Source organism: Astyanax mexicanus, chromosome 16 (genome assembly GCF_023375975.1).
Source record: "Astyanax mexicanus isolate ESR-SI-001 chromosome 16, AstMex3_surface, whole genome shotgun sequence".
Lineage (NCBI taxonomy): Eukaryota > Metazoa > Chordata > Actinopteri > Characiformes > Acestrorhamphidae > Astyanax > Astyanax mexicanus.
This window is the reverse complement of record NC_064423.1, coordinates 32,425,481-32,448,840: the sequence shown is the minus strand read 5'-3', so window position 1 is coordinate 32,448,840 and position 23,360 is coordinate 32,425,481. Positions and strand designations below refer to the sequence as shown.

At 35.7% G+C, this 23,360-nt stretch overlaps 2 protein-coding genes across 6 annotated transcripts; both read right to left on the bottom strand.

The window, feature by feature from the left end:
- Positions 1-1,648: 1,648 nt before the first annotated feature.
- On the bottom strand, positions 1,649-21,584 carry LOC103047199 (NAD(P)H dehydrogenase [quinone] 1). 5 transcript variants are annotated; one of them, XM_049465725.1, is made up of 7 exons: positions 21,567-21,584; positions 10,753-10,803; positions 6,524-6,691; positions 5,427-5,557; positions 4,416-4,529; positions 2,377-2,478; positions 1,649-2,285 (listed from the first exon to the last, which is right to left on the bottom strand). In XM_049465725.1, exons 2-7 carry the CDS (start codon positions 10,754-10,756, stop codon positions 1,974-1,976), a joined length of 831 nt encoding a protein of 276 aa, XP_049321682.1. In that variant the 5' UTR covers positions 10,757-10,803; positions 21,567-21,584; the 3' UTR covers positions 1,649-1,973. The 5 variants fall into 5 exon arrangements, with proteins under 5 accessions (XP_049321682.1, XP_022517970.1, XP_022517973.1 ...); XM_022662249.2 differs by lacking the exon at positions 21,567-21,584 and adding an exon at positions 11,088-11,155; XM_022662252.2 differs by lacking the exon at positions 21,567-21,584 and adding an exon at positions 10,891-10,909.
- On the bottom strand, positions 16,744-21,507 carry LOC111188484 (NAD(P)H dehydrogenase [quinone] 1-like). The gene is made up of 6 exons (XM_022662253.2): positions 21,422-21,507; positions 20,121-20,288; positions 18,701-18,831; positions 17,690-17,803; positions 17,378-17,479; positions 16,744-17,286 (listed from the first exon to the last, which is right to left on the bottom strand). The coding sequence occupies exons 1-6, from the start codon at positions 21,423-21,425 to the stop codon at positions 16,975-16,977; spliced, it is 831 nt and encodes a 276-aa protein (XP_022517974.2). The 5' UTR covers positions 21,426-21,507; the 3' UTR covers positions 16,744-16,974.
- Positions 21,585-23,360: the final 1,776 nt, after the last annotated feature.

Below are 23,360 nucleotides of genomic sequence, written 5' to 3'. Positions count from 1 at the left end.
TACCAGATCAGGAGAATCTCTCACTATCTTTAAGAGACTCCTGAAGACAGAGCTCTTCAAAGAGCACTTACTCTCCTAACACCTCTAACTAACTACCTTCTACTACCAGATCAGGAGAATCTCTCACTATCTTTAAGAGACTCCTGAAGACAGAGCTCTTCAAAGAGCACTTACTCTCCTAAAGGCCCTGTCCCACTGCGATTGCGTCTAAATATCCACTAAAGTACGTCCAAATTTATCAGAAAACACTGCGTCCACTGAGTGAACGCGCTGCGTCCAAAATATAGACGCACTGCGTCCAAATGGACGCAGTGCGTCCAAATTACGTCCATATTCCGTCTAAATTGAAGTTGGACGTCGACTTCCACTCTTTGGACGTCGACTTCCACTTTTTGTTTTTTCTAGTGAATCATCATTTCTTCTTGAGCTACAAGAGAGAGCACATCTATTCTCTTCTACACAACCATGGACCACAGATTCCTTGCAGTGATGGTGCAGCAGCAGAACATACTCCTCCATGTGCTGGACCAGACCGGGAGGAGGAGGCGGCAGCAGGAGAGGACTGTATGGGTCAGGCCTTGGATTGTACGCCGGGTGGAGTTTGGACTGTATGACCGGCTGATGGTAAAGCGATGGACGCCAGAAAAATATTTTTATGGACGTCGATGTCCACCTGTACGTGCCGTCCAAATATCCACTAAAATACGTCCGTACTGCGTCTAAATATCCACTAAATTACGTCCATATTAGTTGCCGTCTATTCCGAAAATTTTGGGAGGTACCAAAACCACTTTTGCGTCTAAAGTGGACGGCAACGTCTAAACTACGTCCACTTGGACGGTGCCGTCCAAATATCCACTAAACTACGTCCAGATTGCGTCTAAATATCCACTAAATATCCACTAAACTGCGTCCACTGAAATTATCCCCTTTGACCTCCTCTAGGCCCTATAAAGATGTTTTTACCTACTTCTATTCTAAAAGTGCATTTTTAATTTATATACTTTATAAAAAAGCACAATTTAATGCTTTAATGTTGTGTTTAAATATAGCTTAATTACAACTGAAATATACTTAAGTTACCATAAGCTGTTTAACAATATTTCCTTTCATTATGTACTTTTTTGTTTAAAAAAAGTATGTACATGTTAGGCATGTATATACCGGTACTTAAATGGACTTAATACACTTTACTTTTACAAGAGTGTTGCTCACTGGGGGGATATACTGTAAATTGTATGTTTAGTTTGATTCTCTGTCCTGCTATCACATTTAATAAAAAAATGATACAAATACATTTTATTTCATGAAAATTGTTGTCTAGAGTTCGTACAATAGACAAAAGATTCTGCAAAATCTTTCTACTGCTTTTTAAAGTAAATCCTATCAACTGTTAAGCTTGGTGGAGGTAGTGTAATGACTTGGGAATACTTTACTGCTTTAAGACCTTTATGACCTAATGCTGTCAGTAAGGAATAACATCGATAAACCAATGCAATGTATAAAATGTTTGTCAAAATATTGTGGTTTTAGTTCTGTCAGATTGCCTTTTATGTGTTTAAAGGTTTGTGTTTGTTTATGATGTGATTCAATAATTCAGACATGAGGCAAACACTGTTTTTCAAAGCACAAAGTGTGAATAATAAAATCATGTTAGAATTTTGTTGCATATTCTTTAATCAGAGTTCTGTAAGCAGTGCATTAGAGTGTATTGGTTTGATGTTTTTACATTACTCTAAATAGAAATTAAATTTACAATTATTACAGAATGAATATATTAGATATTAGAAGTTATGGAAAATGTACAGTACTCCGACAATCACCTACACCCTGGTATTGGGTACAGTTTTTAAAATTATTATTCTTTATAGAAAATGAGATTTCACATCTGTACCAAAACAACTGCCGACCAGTTTTTCTACAGGTCAATTCATCAGCTAGGCTTTCTAATGAACTTCAGTCTCAGCTGCTGCTCAGTCCCGAGGTGCTGGCTTGGTCTGGTTGTCAGGAGGGAGCCGTTTCCCGAGATGGTGCCCTGGGGTGAGGCCGTAGGGCTGAACAGCACGTGCCTCTTTCACCTCGGGCCGCAGTCTGAACCCTCCCTGGAAGGTGAGGTCGAAAAGCTCCGTGGGAGCAAAGCTCAGAGGCTGCTCCTCCATTATACCCTTCAGTCTGGTCTGCCAGGCCTGTAACAGGGCTTTCCTGGCATCTGGAGGGGTGTGTGCCACACTCCAGAAGATCTGAGGAGCCAGAACCTGAAACCCACAGAAGTGCAGAACTCCACTCTGCACCAAGACACAGTTTATTAATATTCATTTCAAGTGATTATTTTATAATAAATAGGGAATTTCACAAATGCAAAACTGCTCATTTCACCTGTAAGGGATACAGCATAATATTGATGTCTCCATTAATGCCGTCAGGAAGGTACATAGACTCTGGGCCTCCAGTAGTGAATGATAGAAGAGCCTTTTTATCCTGTAAAGGACATTAAACAGAAAATTGATCAAACTACTGGTATTACAAATTAATTTCATGATTATTAATTTTAGATTTATCTCTATAGATCATTATCAGAATAATGCGCTTTTTGGACCTCAAAACAAATCAAAACCATGATTATTTATATAATTTTGAAATGTAATTTACTTCAGACTTTACTGCAGAAATTCTATTTTTCCAGCTGAATCACTTTTTTTTACTTTTTATTTCCTTTTTCATTGTCATGCATACGTCAAATTTGATTTTCTTTAATTATTTTAATTACCTTTATATTTCACCATGACATTGTGGAAGCTTAAGCTTTAGCTCAGCTAAATATGGAGACACTATGAGAAATATAAGGTGAAATTAATATTATTAATTGCTGAGCATGCAGCAAGGAACCTCTTCTAACCACCTCCAGCGTCCCAATAATTCCAACAGTTTGCAGTATGCATTTGTGTAGTTATTGATTTAAGTCATTGATTTTGACTTTCCTTTGTATGTAAGATACCTGGCATTCCCAGTTTGCTAGGTACCTTTAATTGTGTTATTAAGGTAAACATACATTTTAATGGCAACCCAGCAGACAAATGGCACATTCACTGATGAAATGTGTTAGAAATAATGTCATATGTAGCTTCAACGTTAAAAAATGTTAAAACAACGTTTGAAGTTTAATCTAATAAAATATTGTTTGATTATATATTAATTATATATATATATTTTAAGTGCTTAGGGTTCTATATAAAACCACTGTCTTTACAAAACTTAAAAGGAAACAGTATCTATATTATCTATAGTTTATTAAATGTTAAGTAAGGAAGAAAGGCTTTAAAATCAATGCCAGAAAATCAATCTTTAAAAAAAACGGAACATGATTTAACCTTAATTCAATTGTGATCTGTGACACTGATTCAAGCACAAATGTTATGTCATGTGATTGCATTGTATCATATAAATCAAGAACATAAGTATTTTTAGCAATAGTTAGGGTTCACTGCAGTGTTGGAATAGGCAGAGCATGCTCATTTCTTGTGAGCACCACATGTCAGACTACAAGATTACAAAAGCCAGTTTGAAACAGCATTCCTCAATAACGCATAAATCGTGCTGTAGAACTGTCAAGTCATCTTTAATTCTGTACAGTAAAAGGGACTGACCCATTTACACAGAGTATCCACTGGAATTCACTCAATGACCAAGCAAATTTTTTTTTGTTTTCCTTTTTTTTCTAATTAAAACGTTCAATTCAGTTCTCTTTGTGTTATGATTGATTGACTGAGTAGGTTTTTAACGCTGTGCGTTATGACTAGGGTCATTTTTACCGCAGTACTTAAGTCAGTCCTTCAAACTTGCCTCATTAAAAAAAAATATATACAAAAACAATTATAAAAGATGTTTTATATTTAAAAAAGTTAAAAATGTATAATTTTTCCAGGTGCTGCAGTTTTAAGCACATTTGGCATCTCACTTTCATTAAAAACCCCAGTCTTTGTGCAGTGCAGTGGTTTGCAGTCCATTAAAATGTGTTTTATAGTAAGTCTGTCTTTACAAAGATGACAGGTTGAAGCATCTTCTCTAGTTAGTAGATGTTGGTGCGTCAACCTGGAGTGTCCGATTCTACATTTTGTAAGGATGGTTTGGTGTATACGACTGTCCATTCTAGTGTAGGTTCGTCCAACTTTTTCCTCTATGTCATACAGTTTATCTTTGTGTTAAATTAGCAGATTACCTGGTTTCAGTTGGGTTGTATTTCAGTTCCAGATATATTTTTTTAGCTATATCAGCTGATTTGCATATCAGTATATCAGTTATTTTTCGAGTTTATTCACGTTTACCCACTCAATGATTTGGATGGGTTAGCAAATACTTTTGTCCTAATATTGTACCTTTATCTGAGTTTGTGTGTGCATGTGTTTATTGTTTCTGACCTTAAATATGCCATTGTCATACATGTTCTGCAGACTGAAGGCAAATCCTTGAGTTAGAACTCGGTCAATCCAGCCTTTCATTATACCTGGCACACTGAACCAGTACATCGGGAACTGCAGGAAACATAAAAACAGTAGTCAGTCATTTTAAGGTCAAAATACACTTGCAAGATATATATATATATATACTTTATTTCTTATTCTTTTTCTTCTTTTTATATTTTTCTTCTCAATTTAGCTGAGACAATTAACCCACCCACACACTCCACAACTCCAACTTTCGTCATTAGTATAAAAATATACATCTTGCAATAACGAAAAATGCCACAAAACTGACATATTAAGCTACGTAATAAAATAAGTACATACAGCATCTCTTATGATGAAATAAATATCTTATTTTTATAAGATATTATGTCATAAAAACCATGCGTTGTAATGATAAAATAAACATATCTTAATTATATGGTTCTCATAATAATAGGATTCTGTAATTATGTCACACAATTTCATAATAACAACAGACTTTATTATCATTTTTCTATAAATATTACTACATAAAGTGTAATTCTTACAACATAATGTCATTATTACAGTAATATTATTAAAATGGGGGTTCCAGGTGATCTAGTTGACTACGGCACTGCCTCTATGTTCAGGAGATTGCTGGTTCGAATCCTGGTCATGCAGCTTGCACAATTGGTTTGCTATCTCTCTCTCTATCCTCATCACTCCTAGGGTAGTGTAGATCAGCACAAGGCGTCTGTGAGCTGATGTATCAGAACCGAGTCGCTGCGCTTTCCTCTGAGTGCGCTGTGAGGCTACTCGGCAATGCTGCATCATTAGCAGTTAGAAAAGAGGCGGGTGCTGACTTCTTATTTGTCGGAAGAGGCATGTGCTAGTCTTCACCCTCCTGGTTGTGGCATCGCTAGTGATGAAGGAGTACAGCTGAGTGGGTGGGATAATCATATAAAATAATAAAATAATATATTTATTATTAAAATATGAAACCTGAAAGATGACAAGATCAGCCTCCAGCAGCTTGTTGTGTTCTTCTTTGATGTCATCACTCAGTCTCCCCTCCTTCCAGGCAGCACAGGCCTCGTCATTATAGACGAAGTGTTCAGGGTCCTTCAGATCACCTGGTCAGACATAACATAGAGGGCATAAAGGCTTAAAAAGTGCTTGAGTTATGCTGTAAAAAAGAAAAATAAAGGCAACAATAATAAAAATTGTTAGAGCCTGCTAGAGCACTGTGCTCTCATCCTTCACTAACTGCTTTATGTTGGCGGGCATGCAACTGACAATCCCAAAATAGTGCTGTACAGTCCTAACAGCATGTCATTTTCATTTAATGGTTTTAATTACATCACTGAGGATAGGACATTAACTCCTACGTTTTTCCTGGTGGTGAAGGGCTGAGGGCTGGTGATGGTAGTGGTGTAAACTAGTGTCATTATGACAGTATTATGACAGTAGTATCCTTATTTTCTTGTCTAATTTATTTGATTTTGTCTCTTGTATTCATGTTGATACAGGTCTACACACAGCCAGGCATGTAAACGCCTCAAAAACAATGTAAAATCAACTCCTATTATTTAGTTAAAGTATGTTAGAATTCTGTAGCACAACTGATTTATCTTTAGAACTGTCTGTGGCTTTTGTATGACCAATGTTTACTGTGTATAATAATGGCTTATCATCCTAATTTGATTGGCTAAACTGATAATTAATAGGTCAGAGGTTTCAAGTGAGAAATTCCAACTGAATTTCTACCAACAGACCTAATTCAGCACAATTTAAGTATATATATATTTTTTACAAGGGGTGTGATGAAATTTCCAGCACCAACATGGAACATATCATAAATAAGGGTTTTGGCTAAATATCCGACATAATCAAGGTAAAAAAGCATATAATGTATCAGCTTTATCTGCACTAATTAGGGTTATTGTAATATTTTATTTGGTTTAGAATTATTATGGAGCCATAATCAGTGTCCTGATTGTGATTTTATTATCTTTGCTATAAACCACTGCTGCTCATTACAATACAGTAAAACACTGATACCTGATTTTATACACACAGAGCGGAACCACATTACAGACCTTTGATATCTGCTGCTGTTGCTGAGGGCTGGAACTTCATGGTGTAGAGATCAGACACGAGGACTTTATAGCCCTGTGCAGTCAGCGTCTGCACAGCTGCATCCTTCGCAGCTGCATTAAACGAACTCGGACTCTGATGGGCGTAGACGATCAGTGCTGTCTTTCCAGCTGAAACAATAACGAAAGAAAGAGAAATAATGTTTTAAAGTATATACTTGCTGACTGATATAGAAAAAAATATATATTATGTATTTTTCAAAACATATATGTGATCACAATGGAAGTGGCCAAAAGGCCAATTTTATTCTAAAAAGACTAAGAATAGGTATTCATGCACTTTTGCAATATATTTTTTTATATTAGGTTTTATATTGTGTTACTGTGTTTTAGTAAATGGAACAATATCATGGATGCTATTTTTAACAATTGCTTTATGATTTTAAAGATATTTTTTTTTTCAAAGGGACAATCTGTAGGAAGTGGATGGAACTCCCGCAAAAGAAAATATATCTATTTTTTGTGAGATATTATGTTATAAAATGTTTAAATTATATTGTAATTTTGACATATATATCTCTGTCAAGATAATTATGCAATTATGTAATTTTGAAATTATGCAATTAATTGTATAGCCCTTTATAGCCCTGTGCAGTGAGCATCTGCAAAAAATGAAATCTCAATATTTTAGAATATTACGACAACAGCAATAAGCTTTTATATTGAACAAGATGGAAAAAAAACTCCTTATAATTCAGTTAAGGAAAAGTGCAGAATATAAAAATCACTTTCATGCAGGTTTCTGAAAGAAACAAAACAGATTCCTTCTGGCAGGTTCTATATGTAAATATATACTCAATTATTATTATTATTATTTTTAATGCTGCATAAAAACAATGATTTGAATTATTTTGAACAGACTTAATTTGAATAAGATACCCAGCACTACATTGCCCCCAGTTCCAGACTAAGCACTCTCTCTCTCCTTTTAAAGATGTTTTTAATGTTAGGATGCTTTTGGGAAACTGGGCCCAGAGCCGTTAACTTTACAGTAAGTACAGTATTTAAAACAGATGTTTCTCTTTTTTCTGTTGCATTTTTTTGCACATTCACAGACATAAAAATGGCTTCAGGGGGTTAAATCCTCATCACATGTCCACATCATTCCTCTCACATGAAACAGAGCATGAGCAGTCCCATGCTCCCCACACACCGGCTCTCTTTCCGTTCCCGAGCTCCCAGAGGTGAGGCACATGTTGTGCAGAGAGGGAACACCCATCCCACACAAAACAATAAGCAGCAGCAGCAGAAAAACTCAGCCTCCTTTCCACTCAGCTCAGTCTACAGCTACTCTGCACTTCACTGTTCTATCATTAGATCATTAACTCTATACTGACTGACAAAGACACGCAACAGTGTGAAATGAAACATGAAGATCTTATCTGTGAAATGTGAAGCATGTGGAACGGTAGGATAATCAGGTTGATCATCAGAAAATCTTTAATCAACCCTTTTAGGCACGCACACAATTTCTTATAAAATGTCAGATTTACTGATATGGACAGAACACAAAGCAGTAAACTAAATCAGATTTGGGTTGTAATGTTTAGAAAGGTCAAAAAAGTCAAAGGTCATTTCTGAAGTTGTTTTTCCAGAGAATCTCTAATGCCACATAAGGATACCCACTTAAGAATCTTCCCTCTTCTGGGTTTGTTAGAAGCCAGGTGCTCTTAAATAAGCCCAAAATAAATGTGTTCATATGAAGCAATTTGTAGTTTATATGTTTATAAATGTTTGATTATTTTAATACAGAAACATATTCTAACTGGAATACTAAAACACTTAAAATAAGCAAAATAAACCCACCACTGCTTTTAAACATGTCTCCACTAATTGAACATAATGTTGTGGGCAGGAACATTATTGAGTTTATGTCCAAATATTGCTTGATAGGCTGATAATGTAACAGGCTATAACTTTTGTGACAGCCCTGTGTTATGCAGCTAAACTTGTTCTATGGTTTGCTAGGTGGTTGCTATAGAGTAACTATGGTGGATGCCACTGCTTGCAAAGTGGTTTCTAGGTGATTATTATAATGGTCTATATGGTATGCCAGGTTAGTGTTGCTAAGTGTTTGCTATGGTATCCAAGGTGTTTTTAAGTGGTTGTTAGGGGGTAGCTAAAATAAGTAACTACAAATAATTACCAACTTAGAAAAAAATGATAAGCTGAAACTTCCATACCTACACAAAAGCCTGTTACACATTAGACTTCTGTAACTAGTAACGTTTGAGAAGTATGAGCAATGTGAAAAAAAACATTTATTTGACCTATTTCACATATTTTCTTTTCAAAACAACCAAAACCCTCATACAACAAAACTGGAAAAACTGGATCGGACTCAACCGGTTCTTAGACTGTGAGTTCTTAGAAAATTCATATATTATTCATTCTCCTTTATAATGAACGCACACTGTACATTCAGGGCAGAAGTTCATTTGTTGATGGGAGTTCAGTCATCTGAATTAAAATTCTCCTTTTTTTTAGTGTATAAGAGTTTAGAGTTTAATAAAAAACAACCAACGTCATATTGTTTTTAAATCAAGCCAATTAGCCATTGTTTTACAATATAGTCTAAAAAAAATGTCAACAAAACATAGATTTTAAACTTTTGTGCACAATGTGATCTCATTTGCATACTAATTCTGTAAATAATTACAATGATTTACATTTTAAGCCCCTGGTAACACATTTTGCTATATAGATTTTTTGTACAATACTAAATTGAGTGTAAAGTAAAGTATTTAGCAAACCTTAAATAAAACATAATTAAACACTAAGCATAAATAAGATTAGACACTCATAATAATCCACCAAAAAGAACTCTTAGAGAATGGAGTGGGCGTGATCCTAACACTTAACTGAATGTGCATGACTGACAGTGGTTGTGATTCACAGGTCTTTAGGGTTTAGTGAGGTTCTTTATGTGGCATATTCACACCTACTTTGTTTTAGTTTTGTCTAAACCAAACTAGCCATTGTGTTCAGACCAAAGGTGGTGGTCTCTGCATTGGTTAACTGAACCATAGCTCTGATCATTTGCAGCATGACTTGTGGATCAAGCACAGGAAATTGAGGCTATTATTACCCATTAAACAATAGAAGAAGAAAAAGAACTGGTGTTGTGCTGAAATTCGACTTCTGAAAAACGTATCCCAAAAGAGCATTTTACAGGAGAGAGAAAAAAACATTCTTAATTTTCAATGGAAGTCAATGTAAAAAGAGTTAATTTCAGGATATTTTAGAGAATTTCTATTGGCCCATTCATCAAGATAGTTGGACTGAGTGTAGGGGACAGTTTGTGTGTTTAAACTATGTAGTACACTAAAAATGAACAAAAAGACACTTGTTTTTCCGTGGACAGCAATGATATTTAGCCTGCAATATTACAATTGATAAAGCAATTATGTAAGAAAAAGTTCAATTATTAAATCTTAATTTAGCTGATATGTTTGAGCTTGCAGTTTATGTTAAAGCACTGCAAAACTACATAGCAATATAGCAAAAGAAGCTAAACTAGAGCAGTCCTAATAGGGCACCCAGAGTAACACAAACCCAAAGACTCAGCTTTAATAAATCTTTAAAGAAACACTCAGTAATAAAGGAGAGGGAGAGTGTGCAATGTCCAAAATGGCCATCTTGACTATGCAAAGTGGTAGCAAAGTGGTGATAAATTACCTAGCTTTGGTTAGCAAACATTTCTGAAGCTCAGTGATTACCTGTTCAGGAGAAAAATAGCCAGCCTGCCCATTTATTATGGTCTGCAGGACTTGTGTTTAATACCTGGCAACGGGACTAGGGGAATGGCAATGGGCAGTTTTGGAGACTTAAAGCACACAGATTACCATGACATACAAAACAGTTCAAATAAGAAAATACTGGCTCTGTAGCTCTGCTGTAAGAGCTTCCAGAGCTTGAGTGTTTTCTTAATATCTGATGATACATCCTGATCATGTTACAAGTTACTGCAAAAAAATATCATCCTTAAAAAATAATTATCAAAGTAGGTGGAAACAGATCACACAACTGTTAATACATCAATGTTCATACAACTTATTTAAATGCTATTAGTAATTAGTAAGTCAATGCTATTAGTAAGTCAATTGTGCTGTAAAATGCATTAAATGCTGTTATATTTATTTTAAAAAGTTCTAAAGTAAAGAGAATCTCACCCATGTCTCAGTGTATCAGTCTGGCCGGTCTCTGCACTGCTGAAACAGGATCTGCACACACAGAACAGCTCAGTGAACTTCCTGTATATCAGTACAGCTTCGTGACTGGGCTGAGAAACAGAGGTGCTGTTGCGTAACCGTCCAATCAGCAGCCGAGGATTCCGCGCTGCAGTGAACGCTGCACGGCCACGGGATTCCCACGCGATCAGTCTGAGATCAACACACACTACTTTCTAATCAACACGCGACACCTTTACTTACTGTTCATGTACGTATATAAACCTGTAACCCTGATTAATGCACGGAGATAAAGAAACAGATTAAAAATTACTAACTTATTAAACGCAGCAGCTCCTGGACACAACACCTGATCTCCCAGTCTGAGGGCGGAGCTGGCTCTTAGCCAACTCTTCCATACCGTGTTTTTATTGGTCGAGATGTCAGAGGGCGGAGCCAATTCCTTCCGGATCAATGACTGACTGTGGAATATATTATTTAATTTTCAGACAACACTAAAAATCTTATTTTCCTAGCTTAATCATGTTTTATTTTAACTTTCTATTATTTTTTTCAATATTTATTTATTTTATTCATCTGCACAACAGGGTGGAGAATTTTAACAAAATTAGAAATGTTATGAAAATTTGGCAAGCTTTTTCTGTTTCAAAGATACATTTTTTTGTAATTTGTTTATTGGGTATGTTAAAAATTATGCATTTTATTAATCAAAACAGTTTTCATTATTTTATTTTTAATGACAACAAGCAACTGGTTTAAAAGACTAAACAAATCCTGAATAATAATATTTTTCCATAAATAATTATTTATTTTTATTTTATTTATTACTTTTTATTTTTTAAGCTGCACAACTGGGTGGACAATTTTAGCAAAATTAGATTAAAATAATGATGAAAAATTGACCTAGAGTTCAGCGAATACTTTGAATTGTTCATGACAAGCTTGTTCTGTTTCGAAGATACATTTTATTTACTAAAAATATTTTAATTTTCTAAAAAATATATATTTATATTAAAATGACAACAAGCAACTAGTTTAATAAAATAAACAAATCCTGACTAATTTGTGCATAATCTTACAGTAATAAAACCATTTCAGCTGCTTTTAATCACATTAGTTTCTTCTGATACAATACAAAAAATATTTTCCCAGCCTAATCACTTTTTGGTTTTACTTTTTTAAATTTCCTGGTCTTGGTAAGCTGCTCAACAACACAGTGGTCAATTTTAGCAAAATTAGAGGTTTAATGAAAAATGTTTAAAAACACGGTTGACCTAGAGTTGTTCATAAGCTTGTTCTGTTTCAAAGATACATTATTATTTTCATAAATTATTTTAATTCTTTAAAAAATACTACTTTACCACGACAGTGTGGGTAGCTCATAAGCTTTACCTCGGCTCATCTTATGCAAAATATTAGATGATTTTTTTTTTTTAAGGAAATTAAATTTTATTATTATTTTTTGTTGAATATTCTTACATATTCTCACATTATCGTTAATAACATTATTGTAATTTTAGATCGGGTTTATTCTTTTAAAGTGGTTTATACATTATTCTATCTTTATTAATAAAGATAAATTAATTGAATATTTAAAAAAAATAAATGATAGTTATTAATAAATTATTAACTCGGGAGTGAGAGAAGAAGAGTGCGCGTGACAAATCCAGCATCCTGATTGGCCTTTCCTCATATTACACCAATAGGGCTTGTGTGTGGGTGGGACTTGCAGCGCGTGAGAGGGCGGGAAAGACACTGAAGCAGCAGTGCGTGTCCATTAAACACAGTCTAATATAAACACATTAAACAGCACACACTGCTCTACAGCCTGTTTCTGAATTAATGACAGTTTCGCCCGTTGCACAGTTTGAACACTAAAGTCTGTATTACCCGCAGCGGGTTAAATTACTGCAGAGAGCTGCTGAGGTGAGTTTAAACAGGGTTCACTCCTTCATTAACACTGATAATATTAGTATAACTAGCTGGATAAATACTTAGGTAGAAGTGTAGATACTAGGGTTTCAAATAATTCTGTAGTATCTGAAGTATCAACTCAAACTTACTACACAAGTAAAAGTGTAAAAGTACTGATTTCAAAACTATTTAAAGTCTAAAAGTAAAAGTAATGTAAAGTAAAAATAAAGCCGTTAAGGACAAAAGCTTAGGCCGAACCACAGAGTGCTATAGAACACTACCCACCCCCAAAACATTTTTCTAAAAGCCATAATGACTATAATACTATATTCAAATATTAATGTAGATAAATATGTGATGCACTAGGCTTGGTACACTACCCACACTGCCAAAAGTACCAATTGGTCTTATATGATATTCTAATTTTCAGAGATGTTATATTGTGTTATGTTGTCCTCCACAATCTTCTGACCTAAGCGAACAGCGTGAAGGAAAAGCAACAACTAGTGTTCAGCAGAGGAAAAATGGCAAACTCTACAGAAGCTGCTTTGCGTGTGTTGGTGTGAGGGAGAGAGGGAGAAATAAAGAAAAAGAGAGGGGAATGCAGAGAATATGCATAATCCATATTTTAATATAAATAAATAAATGTGTTTCTTACCATTAGTGACATCACTAAAACCTGCAAAGACAACTACTGTTCATTAACAATCCTTTTTGTGCTCTCTCTTTCAGCGGGAGTATGGTCCGGCCTATATTGGTGTCAGAAGTAAAATATGCCCCATAACCAATTAGGAGAGACCTTGCTAAAGAAGTAGAGGTCAAGGGTCCAGTGTTTCCTGTAAGGACTTTGATTTTACTCAAGGTTAGTTTGGCATTTCTAGCTAGTGCTGTAAATATTTATAAGAACTGGGATCCTCAACAACCTCTTCCACAGAATATATTGCAAAGGAATGCAATGTTTACTCAAGGAATCCTGGAAATATATTTGTTTTTTGAAATGGCAAAAAATAGCATTCCCTTGAAAACTTTAAAACAACCCGGAAATCCCAAATCACTATCAACACTAGGCAGACCTGGCCAAACTGGGCGCATGGCTAAATTAAATTAGCACCTAAAACGAATTAAATTGTTGTGTTGCAGTTCTAAACTATGTGAGACTAGGCTAGGCTTTTTTAATGCATTCTGTGGCACCTTTAAACAAAATTAAATCCCACATCAGGGTCAGGGATTGGACGAGGAGAGGTTAAACATGACCTGTGTCTGGGTTATACCCTGCATATGGGACCTGAATGGGACACAAATGATATTAAGGTGGGCTGTAACAGTGGAGCCCATTCAGGAAGCCCGACTGGGTCCTAGTAACAACATGTACAACCCCACTCAAATCCCATGCCCACCTGGAAATCAGTGCTAGCTGTTGCATAATTTAGCCACTAGATAGCAGCAGTGTTCATATGTTTGCAGTCTTATGAGACATTAGTTGATAGTAAATATAAAATACAAAAAGTGCAATTGTGAGATGAAAAGCAGTAGTGAATTTTTTTTTTGGATGAACCTGGAGAGTAGGCTACACACACATTTACACACAGATATTTGGACATGTCCCTAGATGTTAAGTATTAACACATTTTTGTACTAACTTTTTTCTCCCTCAGATGTTTATGGCCAGCTTTTGCAAAAAGCAAAAACATACCCTATATGGTAGAATAGTTGGTTTGCCAGCCCTAGACCACCATAGTGTATTTTGCATTTAATGTAGGTTATGCTGGTCAACCAGTGTGGTCTTGCTGGTCAGGGTTAGGTTATTCTGGTCAGCTGGCCAGTTTGTTGAACAGACAAGTGAAGTAAATATGTAATATGGGTAATATTATAAGATGTTACACAAATATGAGTTTATATATAGTTATCACGAGTGCTCTAGTTGAAGTGCCGAGTTGCTGTTCTCTATTTTATGTCAGAGGAGCATCTCAAATCTTATGAAGCTGCTCCGTTAAGCTTAAAATGTTACATAATGTTGCTTTAAACGTGATGAGAAACAGTTAGAGAGATATGAATGGAAGATTAAGGCAAGAAGTGAACCTGAAAGCTGATGAGATAAGCCTGCGCTATGCTATGCTACATGGCTCCTGTGAGCCTCCTTCATATTGCTGTAAAGCAGCCAATCAAAAAAGAGCTCATCTTTTTTTTTTTCCAGAAATATGATGTGAACTGTAAGAAAATCATACAAAAGGTGCATATTGAAATAATTCAAATATCACACACCAGCCTGTCTGGTGGTGTAGTCAGTTAAACTCATAAAAGTGCTATGAATTAGAAACCCAATTCTTATTGGTTTATTCAAAATGAAACAAGATTCACAGACGTCAAAGTTTTAAATGTTATGCAGGAAATCTTACCCCAAGAGCTCTCCACCCTTCTTAATCAGTCTTTTCAGGCTGAAGAACTGCAGTAAAATGCTCTTAGCACAGCTTCCTTCCTTGCTGTTTGTAAAAAGCACTGGTTGATTGTACCTGTAATGATGCTGTAATGAATCTGAGGCTACTGAATGGCTGGCTGTTACAGTTTCTCACACTTTTCCTCTCACACTAACAGCACACATCTGGTTATCTGGTTTCCACCTGAGAGTAAATAAAAAGACAACGTGCTGCTGCCTCACGTGTGCACTTAACAGCGGTGCTCAACATCCTGACAAATCTTGGACATGGTCCATCCAACAGAAGCACATGCTCAGGAGCTGGAGCTGGACTTTGTCTGGTTTCAGTTAACCTCCTATTATAATCCAGTTATAGTGAAGCTTTTAAACACTGCCTGCCCACAATAAAAACTGATTGGCTGACTCACAGACTTTTTGAAGAGAATAGGCCAATCAGAACCCTCACTGTTTTGCGTGCACTTTATGAACTCTCTACTGGCTGGTCTTCCACTACGAGCCACCAAACCACTACAATTAATTCAGAATGCGGCAGGAGTGACTCCTTTGCTGCGTTCCCTCCACTGGCTCCCTGTTGCTGCCCGCATCCGATTCAAAACCCTAACTCTGGCCTACAAGGAAAAAAACAGACCAGCTCCTTCATACTTGATGGCAATGGTCAAAGCCAGATCTGCACCAAGAGCTCTTAGAGCTTCCAGTACGGCTCGAACCTCCATCCCTCACAATGCACAGAAAACAGACATCCCGTCTCTTCTCTGTGCTGGCACCAAGGTGGTGGAATGAACTTCCACTGGTTGTCAGAACAGCAGAGTCAGCAGGTTCCTAGGGTTCTAAACATGATCAAGCTCTGTGTATCTCTTGATTCTTGTCTACAAACTAGTTTTGGATATTTGAAGTAACATCGAAGCACTGTTGTAAGTCGCTCTGGATAAGGGCGTCTGCTAAATACCTTAAATGTAAATGTAAATGTAAATTTGCACATGAGGGGAGCTTTTTTTTCTCCCTCTTACTCTCTTTTACACACGCAATTGAGTAAAAAAAAGGCTGTGTTGGCTGCGTGTGACTTGGGCCACTTGTTCTATATTCCGGAAGATTTGATCTGACTTGCGGGCATCAGGGAATTCTCAACATTGCTACCACATTTGAAACAAAAACACTACACAAATACATTTAATTTGGAGTAAATTGTAGTCTTGAGTTCGTTGAGAGCTCTAAAATAATGTACAATAGACAAACGATTTTGCTGAATCTTTCCACTGCTTTTAAAAAAGTAAGAACCTTTTATCAACTGTTAACCCTGGTGGAGGTAGTGTAATGGCTTGGGAATGCTCTATTGCTTCAAGACCGTTATGATCTAATGCTGTCATTAAGGAATGACATCGATAAACCAAATCAGTTTATTGTAATATATTTACAAGTATTGTAATAATAAATACAAAAAGCATTAGGGTGAAACCAGCCACTTAACTATCTGAATGTATAAAATATTTGTCAAAATATTGTGGTTTTAGTTTTGTCATATTGCCGTTTATGTGTTATAAGGTTTGTGTTTTTTATTATGTGATTCAGAAATTCAGACAGGAGGCAAACACTTTTTTCAAGGCACTGTAATGATAAAATGAAAATAATACAGTCATGTTAGAATTTTATTGCATATATATTATTAGATATTAGAAGTTATGGAAAATGTACAGTACTCCGACAATCGCCTACACCCTGGTATTGGGTACAGTTTTTAAAATTATTATTCTTTATATAAAATGAGATTTCACATATGTATCAAAACAACTGCCGACCAGTTTTTCTACAGGTCAATTCATCAGCTAGGCTTTCTAATGAACTTCAGTCTCAGCTGCTGCTCAGTCCCGAGGTGCTGGCTTGGTCTGGTTGTCAGGAGGGAGCCGTTTCCCGAGATGGTGCCCCGGGGTGAGGCCGTAGGGCTGAACAGCACGTGCCTCTTTCACCTCGGGCCGCAGTCTGAACCCTCCCTGGAAGGTGAGGTCGAAAAGCTCTGTTGGAGCAAAGCTCAGAGGCTGCTCCTCCATTATACCCTTCAGTCTGGTCTGCCAGGCCTGTAACAGGGCTTTCCTGGCATCTGGAGGGGTGTGTGCCACGTTCCAGAAGATCTGAGGAGCCAGAACCTGAAACCCACAGAAGTGCAGAACTCCACTCTGCACCAAGACACAGTTTATTAATATTCATTTCAAGTGATTATTTTATAATAAATAGGAAATTTTACATATGCAAAACTGCTCGTTTCACCTGTAAGGGATACAGCATAATATTGATGTCTCCCTTGATGCCGTCAGGAAGGTACATAGACTCTGGGCCTCCAGTAGTGAATGATAGAAGAGCCTTTTTATCCTGTTAAGGAAATTGAGCGGAACATTGATCAAACTATTACAAATTAATTTCATTATTATTAATTTTAGATTTATCTATATAGATCATTATCAGAATAATGCGCTTTTTGGACCTCAAAACAAATAAAAAGCATGACTATTTCTATCATTTCTAAAATTGTATCTCTTTAGGTATCGGAGTTTGTGTTTGCATGTGGTTGTGGTTTCTGACCCTAAATATGCCATTGTCATACATGTTCTGCAGACTGAAGGCAAATCCTTGAGTTAGCACTCGGTCAATCCAGCCTTTCATTATACCTGGCACACTGGACCAGTACATCGGGAACTGCAGGAAACATAAAAAGAGTAGTCAGTCATTTTCAAGGTCAAAATACAATCATGCCAGATATATATGTAATTTATTTCTTATTCTTTTCCTTCTTTTTATATTTTTCTTCTCAATTTAGCTGAGACAATTAACCCACCCAATCACTGACTCCCCATATCACACGCAATATATCCAACCACTAACACCTCATACTGAACAGTCAGTGTGTTCAGAGAAGGGCAAGACTCCCCTGCACTGATAACTTAGCCAATAGACACATCTCGTAATTATAAAATAAACATCTCGTCATTATTAAAATATCATAAAATAATGATCTTTTTCCTATGAGATATTATGTTATATATATCCTTATATAATTATAAGGAAAGATCTCATAATAATGAGATGCTGTAATTATATTCTAAATATAATAAAATTTATTACTACATAAAATTTAATTCTTACAACATAATGTTATTATTACAATAATATTATTAAAATGGGGTTCCAGGTTTTCTAGTGGACTACGGCCCTGCCTCTATTGTCAGGAGATTGCTGGTTTGAATCCTGGTCATGCAGCTTGCCATCAGCTCCAAGAGAGCGCTGGGTGGGTAGATTGCGCTCTCTACCCTCATCACTCCAAGTGGTGATGTATATCAGCACGAGGCGTCTGTGAGCTGATATATCAGAACTGAGTCGCTGCGCTTTCCTCCTAGTGCACTGTGATGCTACTCGGCAATGCTGCATCAGCAACAGCCTGAAAAGAGGCGGAGTCTGACTTCACATGTGTCGGTGGAGGCATGTGCTAGTCTTCACCCTCCTGGTTGTGGCATCGTGATAGGGGGAGTACAGCTGAGTGGGTGGGATAATCATATAAAATAATAAAATAATATATTTATTATTAAAATATGAAACCTGAAAGATGACAAGATCAGCCTCCAGCAGCTTGTTGTGTTCTTCTTTGATGTCATCACTCAGTCTCCCCTCCTTCCAGGCAGCACAGGCCTCGTCATTATAGACAAAGTGTTCAGGGTCCTTCAGATCACCTGGTCAGACATAACATAGAGGGCATAAAGGCTTAAAAAGTGCTTGAGTTATGCTGTAAAATAGTAAGAAAAAAAGGCAAGAATAATAAAAATTTTATAACAACATGTGAATGTTTTGTTTTTCATGGTACATTATTATATGGCCATGCAACTGACAATCCTACAATAATCCTGTTCAGCATTTCATTTCTATTTAATGGTTTTTAATTACATCACTGAGGATAGGACACTAGCTCCTACATTTTTCCTGCTGGTGAAGGGGTGGAAGGTGGTGGTGGTGTAGTCTAGTGTCATTATGTCAGTATCCTTATCTAATGTATTTGATTCTGTCTCTCGGAGTCATGTTAATTTAGGTTTACACACAGTCATAAATGTAGAAGCATCTATAATGTTGAACAACCTAAAATCAGCTTCCATTATTTAGTTAAGGTATTGTAAAATGTTACTGTACAACTGCTTTATTTTTAGAACTGTGTGGAGCTTTTGTTTATTGTGTTTAATAATGACTTATCACCCTAATGTGATTGGCTGAACAGATGATGGATTGGTCAGATTTTAGCAGAGGTTTGAAGTGATACATTTTAACTGAATTTCTACCATAATTCATGATGCTGTACTGCATATCATAGCATCAATAATACTAATAGTCTGTGGATATACAGCTCTAGAAAAAAAAGAAATCACTTAAAAATTAAGGGTTTCTTTGATTTTACCAGATTTAAAACCTCTGGAATATAATCAGGTGGAAGAAGGATGACCACATGTCATCAAACCAAGCTGAACTGCTTGAATTTTTGCACCAGGAGTGGCATAAAGTTTTCCAAAAGCAGTGTGTAAGACTGGTGGAGGAGAACATGTCAAGATGCATGAAAACTGTGATTAAAAACAGGGTTGTTCTACTAAATATTGATTTCTGAACTCTCAAAACTTTATGAATATGAACTTGTTTTCTTTGCATTATTTGAGGCCCTCTAAGCTCTTTTTTTTGTTGTTATTTCAGACATTTCTTATTTTCTGCAAATAAATGCTCTAAATTACAATAGTTTATTTGGAATGTGTCCTTAGTTAATAGAATAAAACAACAATGTTCATTTTACTCAAACATATATCTATAAATACCTATACATTATTGTATTATTTGACTATGGAGCCATAATCAGTGACCTGCCCCTGGTGAGTGTCCTGATTCTGATTTTATTATCTATGCCATAAACCACTGCTGCTCATTACAATACAGTAAAACACTGATACCTGATTTTATACACACAGAGCGGAACCACATTACAGACCTTTGATATCTGCTGCTGTTGCTGAGGGCTGGAACTTCATGGTGTAGAGATCAGACACGATGACTTTATAGCCCTGTGCAGTCAGCGTCTGCACAGCTGCATCCTTCGCAGCTGCATTAAACGAGCTTGGACTCTGATGGGCGTAGACGATCAGCGCTGTCTTTCCAGCTGACACAAGTTTTAAAGTATATACTTGCTGACTGGTATTGAAAAATATTATACTGCAAATTTTTCAAACATATATGCGATCACAATGGAAGTCGCCAATGGCCAATTTTATTCTAAAAAGACTAAGAATAGGTATTCATGCACTCTTGTATTAAATTTTGTATATTAAGTTTTATATTGTGTTATTGAGCTTTAGTAAATGGAACAATATCATGGATGCTATTTTTTACAATTGCTTTATCATTTTAAAGATACATTTTCTTTTGACAGGGACAATCTGTAGGAAGTGGATGGAACTTCCACAAAAGGAAATATCTCATTTTTGTGAGATATAATGTCATAAAATGTACATATTATATTGTAATTTTATATCTCTGTCAAAATAATTATGCAATTATGTAATTATGCAATTAATTATGCAATTACGACATGCTGAATATTTTATAGCCCTGTACAAAGGCAAATGGCAAAAGAAGCTAAACTAGAGTTATCCTATTAGGGCACCCTGAGTAACACAAACACAAAGACTCAGCTTTATTAAATCTTTAAAGAAACACTCAGTAATAAAGGAGAGGGAGAGTGTGCAATGTCCAAAACGCCCATCTTGACTATGCTACTACTGGTAGCAAAGTGGTGATAAATTACCTAGCTTTGGTTAGCAAACCTTACTGAAGCTCAGTGATTACCTGTTCATGGGAAAAATAGCCAGCTCACCCGTTTCCATGGTTTCAGGACTAGTGTTTAATACCTGGCAACTTTGGGTGTGAAAACAGGACTAGGGAAATGGCAATGGGCAGTTTTGGAGACTTAAAGCACACAGATTACCATGACATACAAAACAGTTCAAATAAGAAAATACTGGCTCTGTAACTTTGCTGTAAGAGCTTCCAGACCTTGAGTGTTTTCTTAATATCTGATGATACATCCTGATCATGTTACAAGTTACTGCAAAAAATATCATTCTTAAACAATAATCATCAAAGTAGGTGGACACAGATCACACACCTGTTAATACATCAATGTTCATACAACTTATTTAAATGCACTTCTATTAGTATGTCAATTGTGCTGTAAAATGCATTAAATGCTGTTATATTTATTTAAAAAAAGTTCTAAAGTAAAGAGAATCTCACCCATGTCTCAGTGTATCAGTCTGGCTGGTCTCTGCACTGCTGAAACAGGATCTGCACACACAGAACAGCTCAGTGAACTTCCTGTATATCAGTACAGTTTCGTGACTGGGCTGAGAAACAGCGGTGCTGTTGCGTAACAGCGCACCGTCCAATCAGCAGCCGAGGATTCCGCGCTGCAGTGAACGCTGCACGGCCACGGGATTCCCACGCAAACAGTCCAATCAACCCAGAGATAAACCCACACTACAAGACTGAGTCCGTTATTTACTGTCCCCTTTACATATCTATAAACATATAAACCCGCCTGATTAATGCACGGAGATAAAGAAACAGATAAAAATTCACTAATTTCTTAAACACAGCAGCTCCTGAAATCAACACCTGATCTCCCAGTCTGAGGGCGGAGCCCATTCATTCCAGGTCAATGATTGACTGTGGAATATATTATTTCAAATCTGTAATTCATAATTCCGACTACACTACAAACCTTACTTAAATTAATCACCTTTTTATTTTTATATATTTTAATTATGTATTATTTTTTTAGCTGCACAACAGAGTGGACAATTTTGATAAAAGGTTTAGCAAATATTTTAAAGCTTGTTCTGTTTCAAAGACACATTTTATTAATTAAAATTATTTTCATTATTATTTATTTTTTAATTATTTTATGATGTTTTGAAATGACTAAGCAAATCCTGAATAATTATATTTTCCCAGCATAATCACTTATTTTAATTTATTTTTTTACTGTTTCATTTTTTGAGATGCATAACTGGGTGGACAACTTTAGCAAAATTAAAAATATTTTCAGTGATTCATGACAAGCTTGTTTTGTTTCGAGGATACATTTTATTTACTAAAACGTTTTTAATTATTTAAAAATATATATATTTATAATAAAATAACAACAAGCAAATACTTTTTTCAATTTCCTGTTCTGGGTAAGCTGCACAACACAGTGGTCATTTTTAGCAAAATTTGAGGTTTTATGAAAATTTTATAAAAACATGATTGACCTACAGTTGTTCATAAGCTTGTTTTGTTCCAAAGATACATTATTATTTCAATAAATTATTTTAATTATTAAAAAAAAAAAATTACAACGACAGTGTGGGCAGCTTATAAGCTTTACCTTGGCTCATCTTATGAGAAACATTAGGTGAAATAATTTTTTTAATGAAGTTAAATATTATTATTTTTTGTTGAATATTCTCACATTACCGTAAACCACATTATTGTGATTTTAGAACAGGTTTATTTATTTTAAAGCAGTTTATACAATATTCTATCTTTATTAATATAGATAAATTATTTGATTATTAAATGAGCTTCCATTAAACACAGTCTAATATCTCTACAGCCTGGCTCTGAATCAATGACAGTTCTTCCCGCTGCACAGTTTGAACACTAAAGTCTGTATTACCCGCAGCGGGTTAAATTACTGCAGAGAGCTGCTGAGGTGAGTTTAAACAGGGTTCACTCCTTCATTAACACTGATAATACTAGTATAGCTAGATAAGTGTTAGAGACATTCAATACTCTGTAGGTAGAAGTGTAGATACTTGGGTTTAAAATACTCCTGTTTAAAATTAAAGTATCAACTCAAACTTTTTAAAGTGTAAAAGTACTGGTTTAAAACTACTTCAAGTTTAAATGTAAAAGTAATGTAAGGGGAAAAATGCCATTAAGGACAAAAGCTTAGGCCGAGCCACAGTGTGCTATAGTGCTCGAGGTTAGTTTGGCATTTCTAGCTAGTGAAAAGAGCCTGTGCTGTAAATATTTATAAGAACAGGGGTCCTCAACAACCTTTTTCACAGGCTATATTGCAAAGGAATGCAATGTTTACGCAAGGAAACCTGGAAATATATTTGTTTTTTAAAATGGCAAACAAGGGACAATATATTGTCAGAGAAATATTTGCAATAACACAATCACA

Bases quoted from the DNA above. Each gene is read 5' to 3' on its own strand.
- LOC103047199 (XM_049465725.1), bottom strand. The intron at 5,558-6,523 runs GTCTGTAATGTG...ATGTCTGACCAG, and splicing joins AACAGCAGCAGATATCAAAG to GTGATCTGAAGGACCCTGAA. The intron at 2,479-4,415 runs GTCAGAAACAAT...TGTCCTTTACAG, and splicing joins ATGACAATGGCATATTTAAG to GATAAAAAGGCTCTTCTATC.
- LOC111188484 (XM_022662253.2), bottom strand. The intron at 17,480-17,689 runs GTCAGAAACCAC...TTTCCTTAACAG, and splicing joins ATGACAATGGCATATTTAGG to GATAAAAAGGCTCTTCTATC. The intron at 17,287-17,377 runs GTGAAACGAGCA...GTCTTGGTGCAG, and splicing joins TTATGCTGTATCCCTTACAG to AGTGGAGTTCTGCACTTCTG.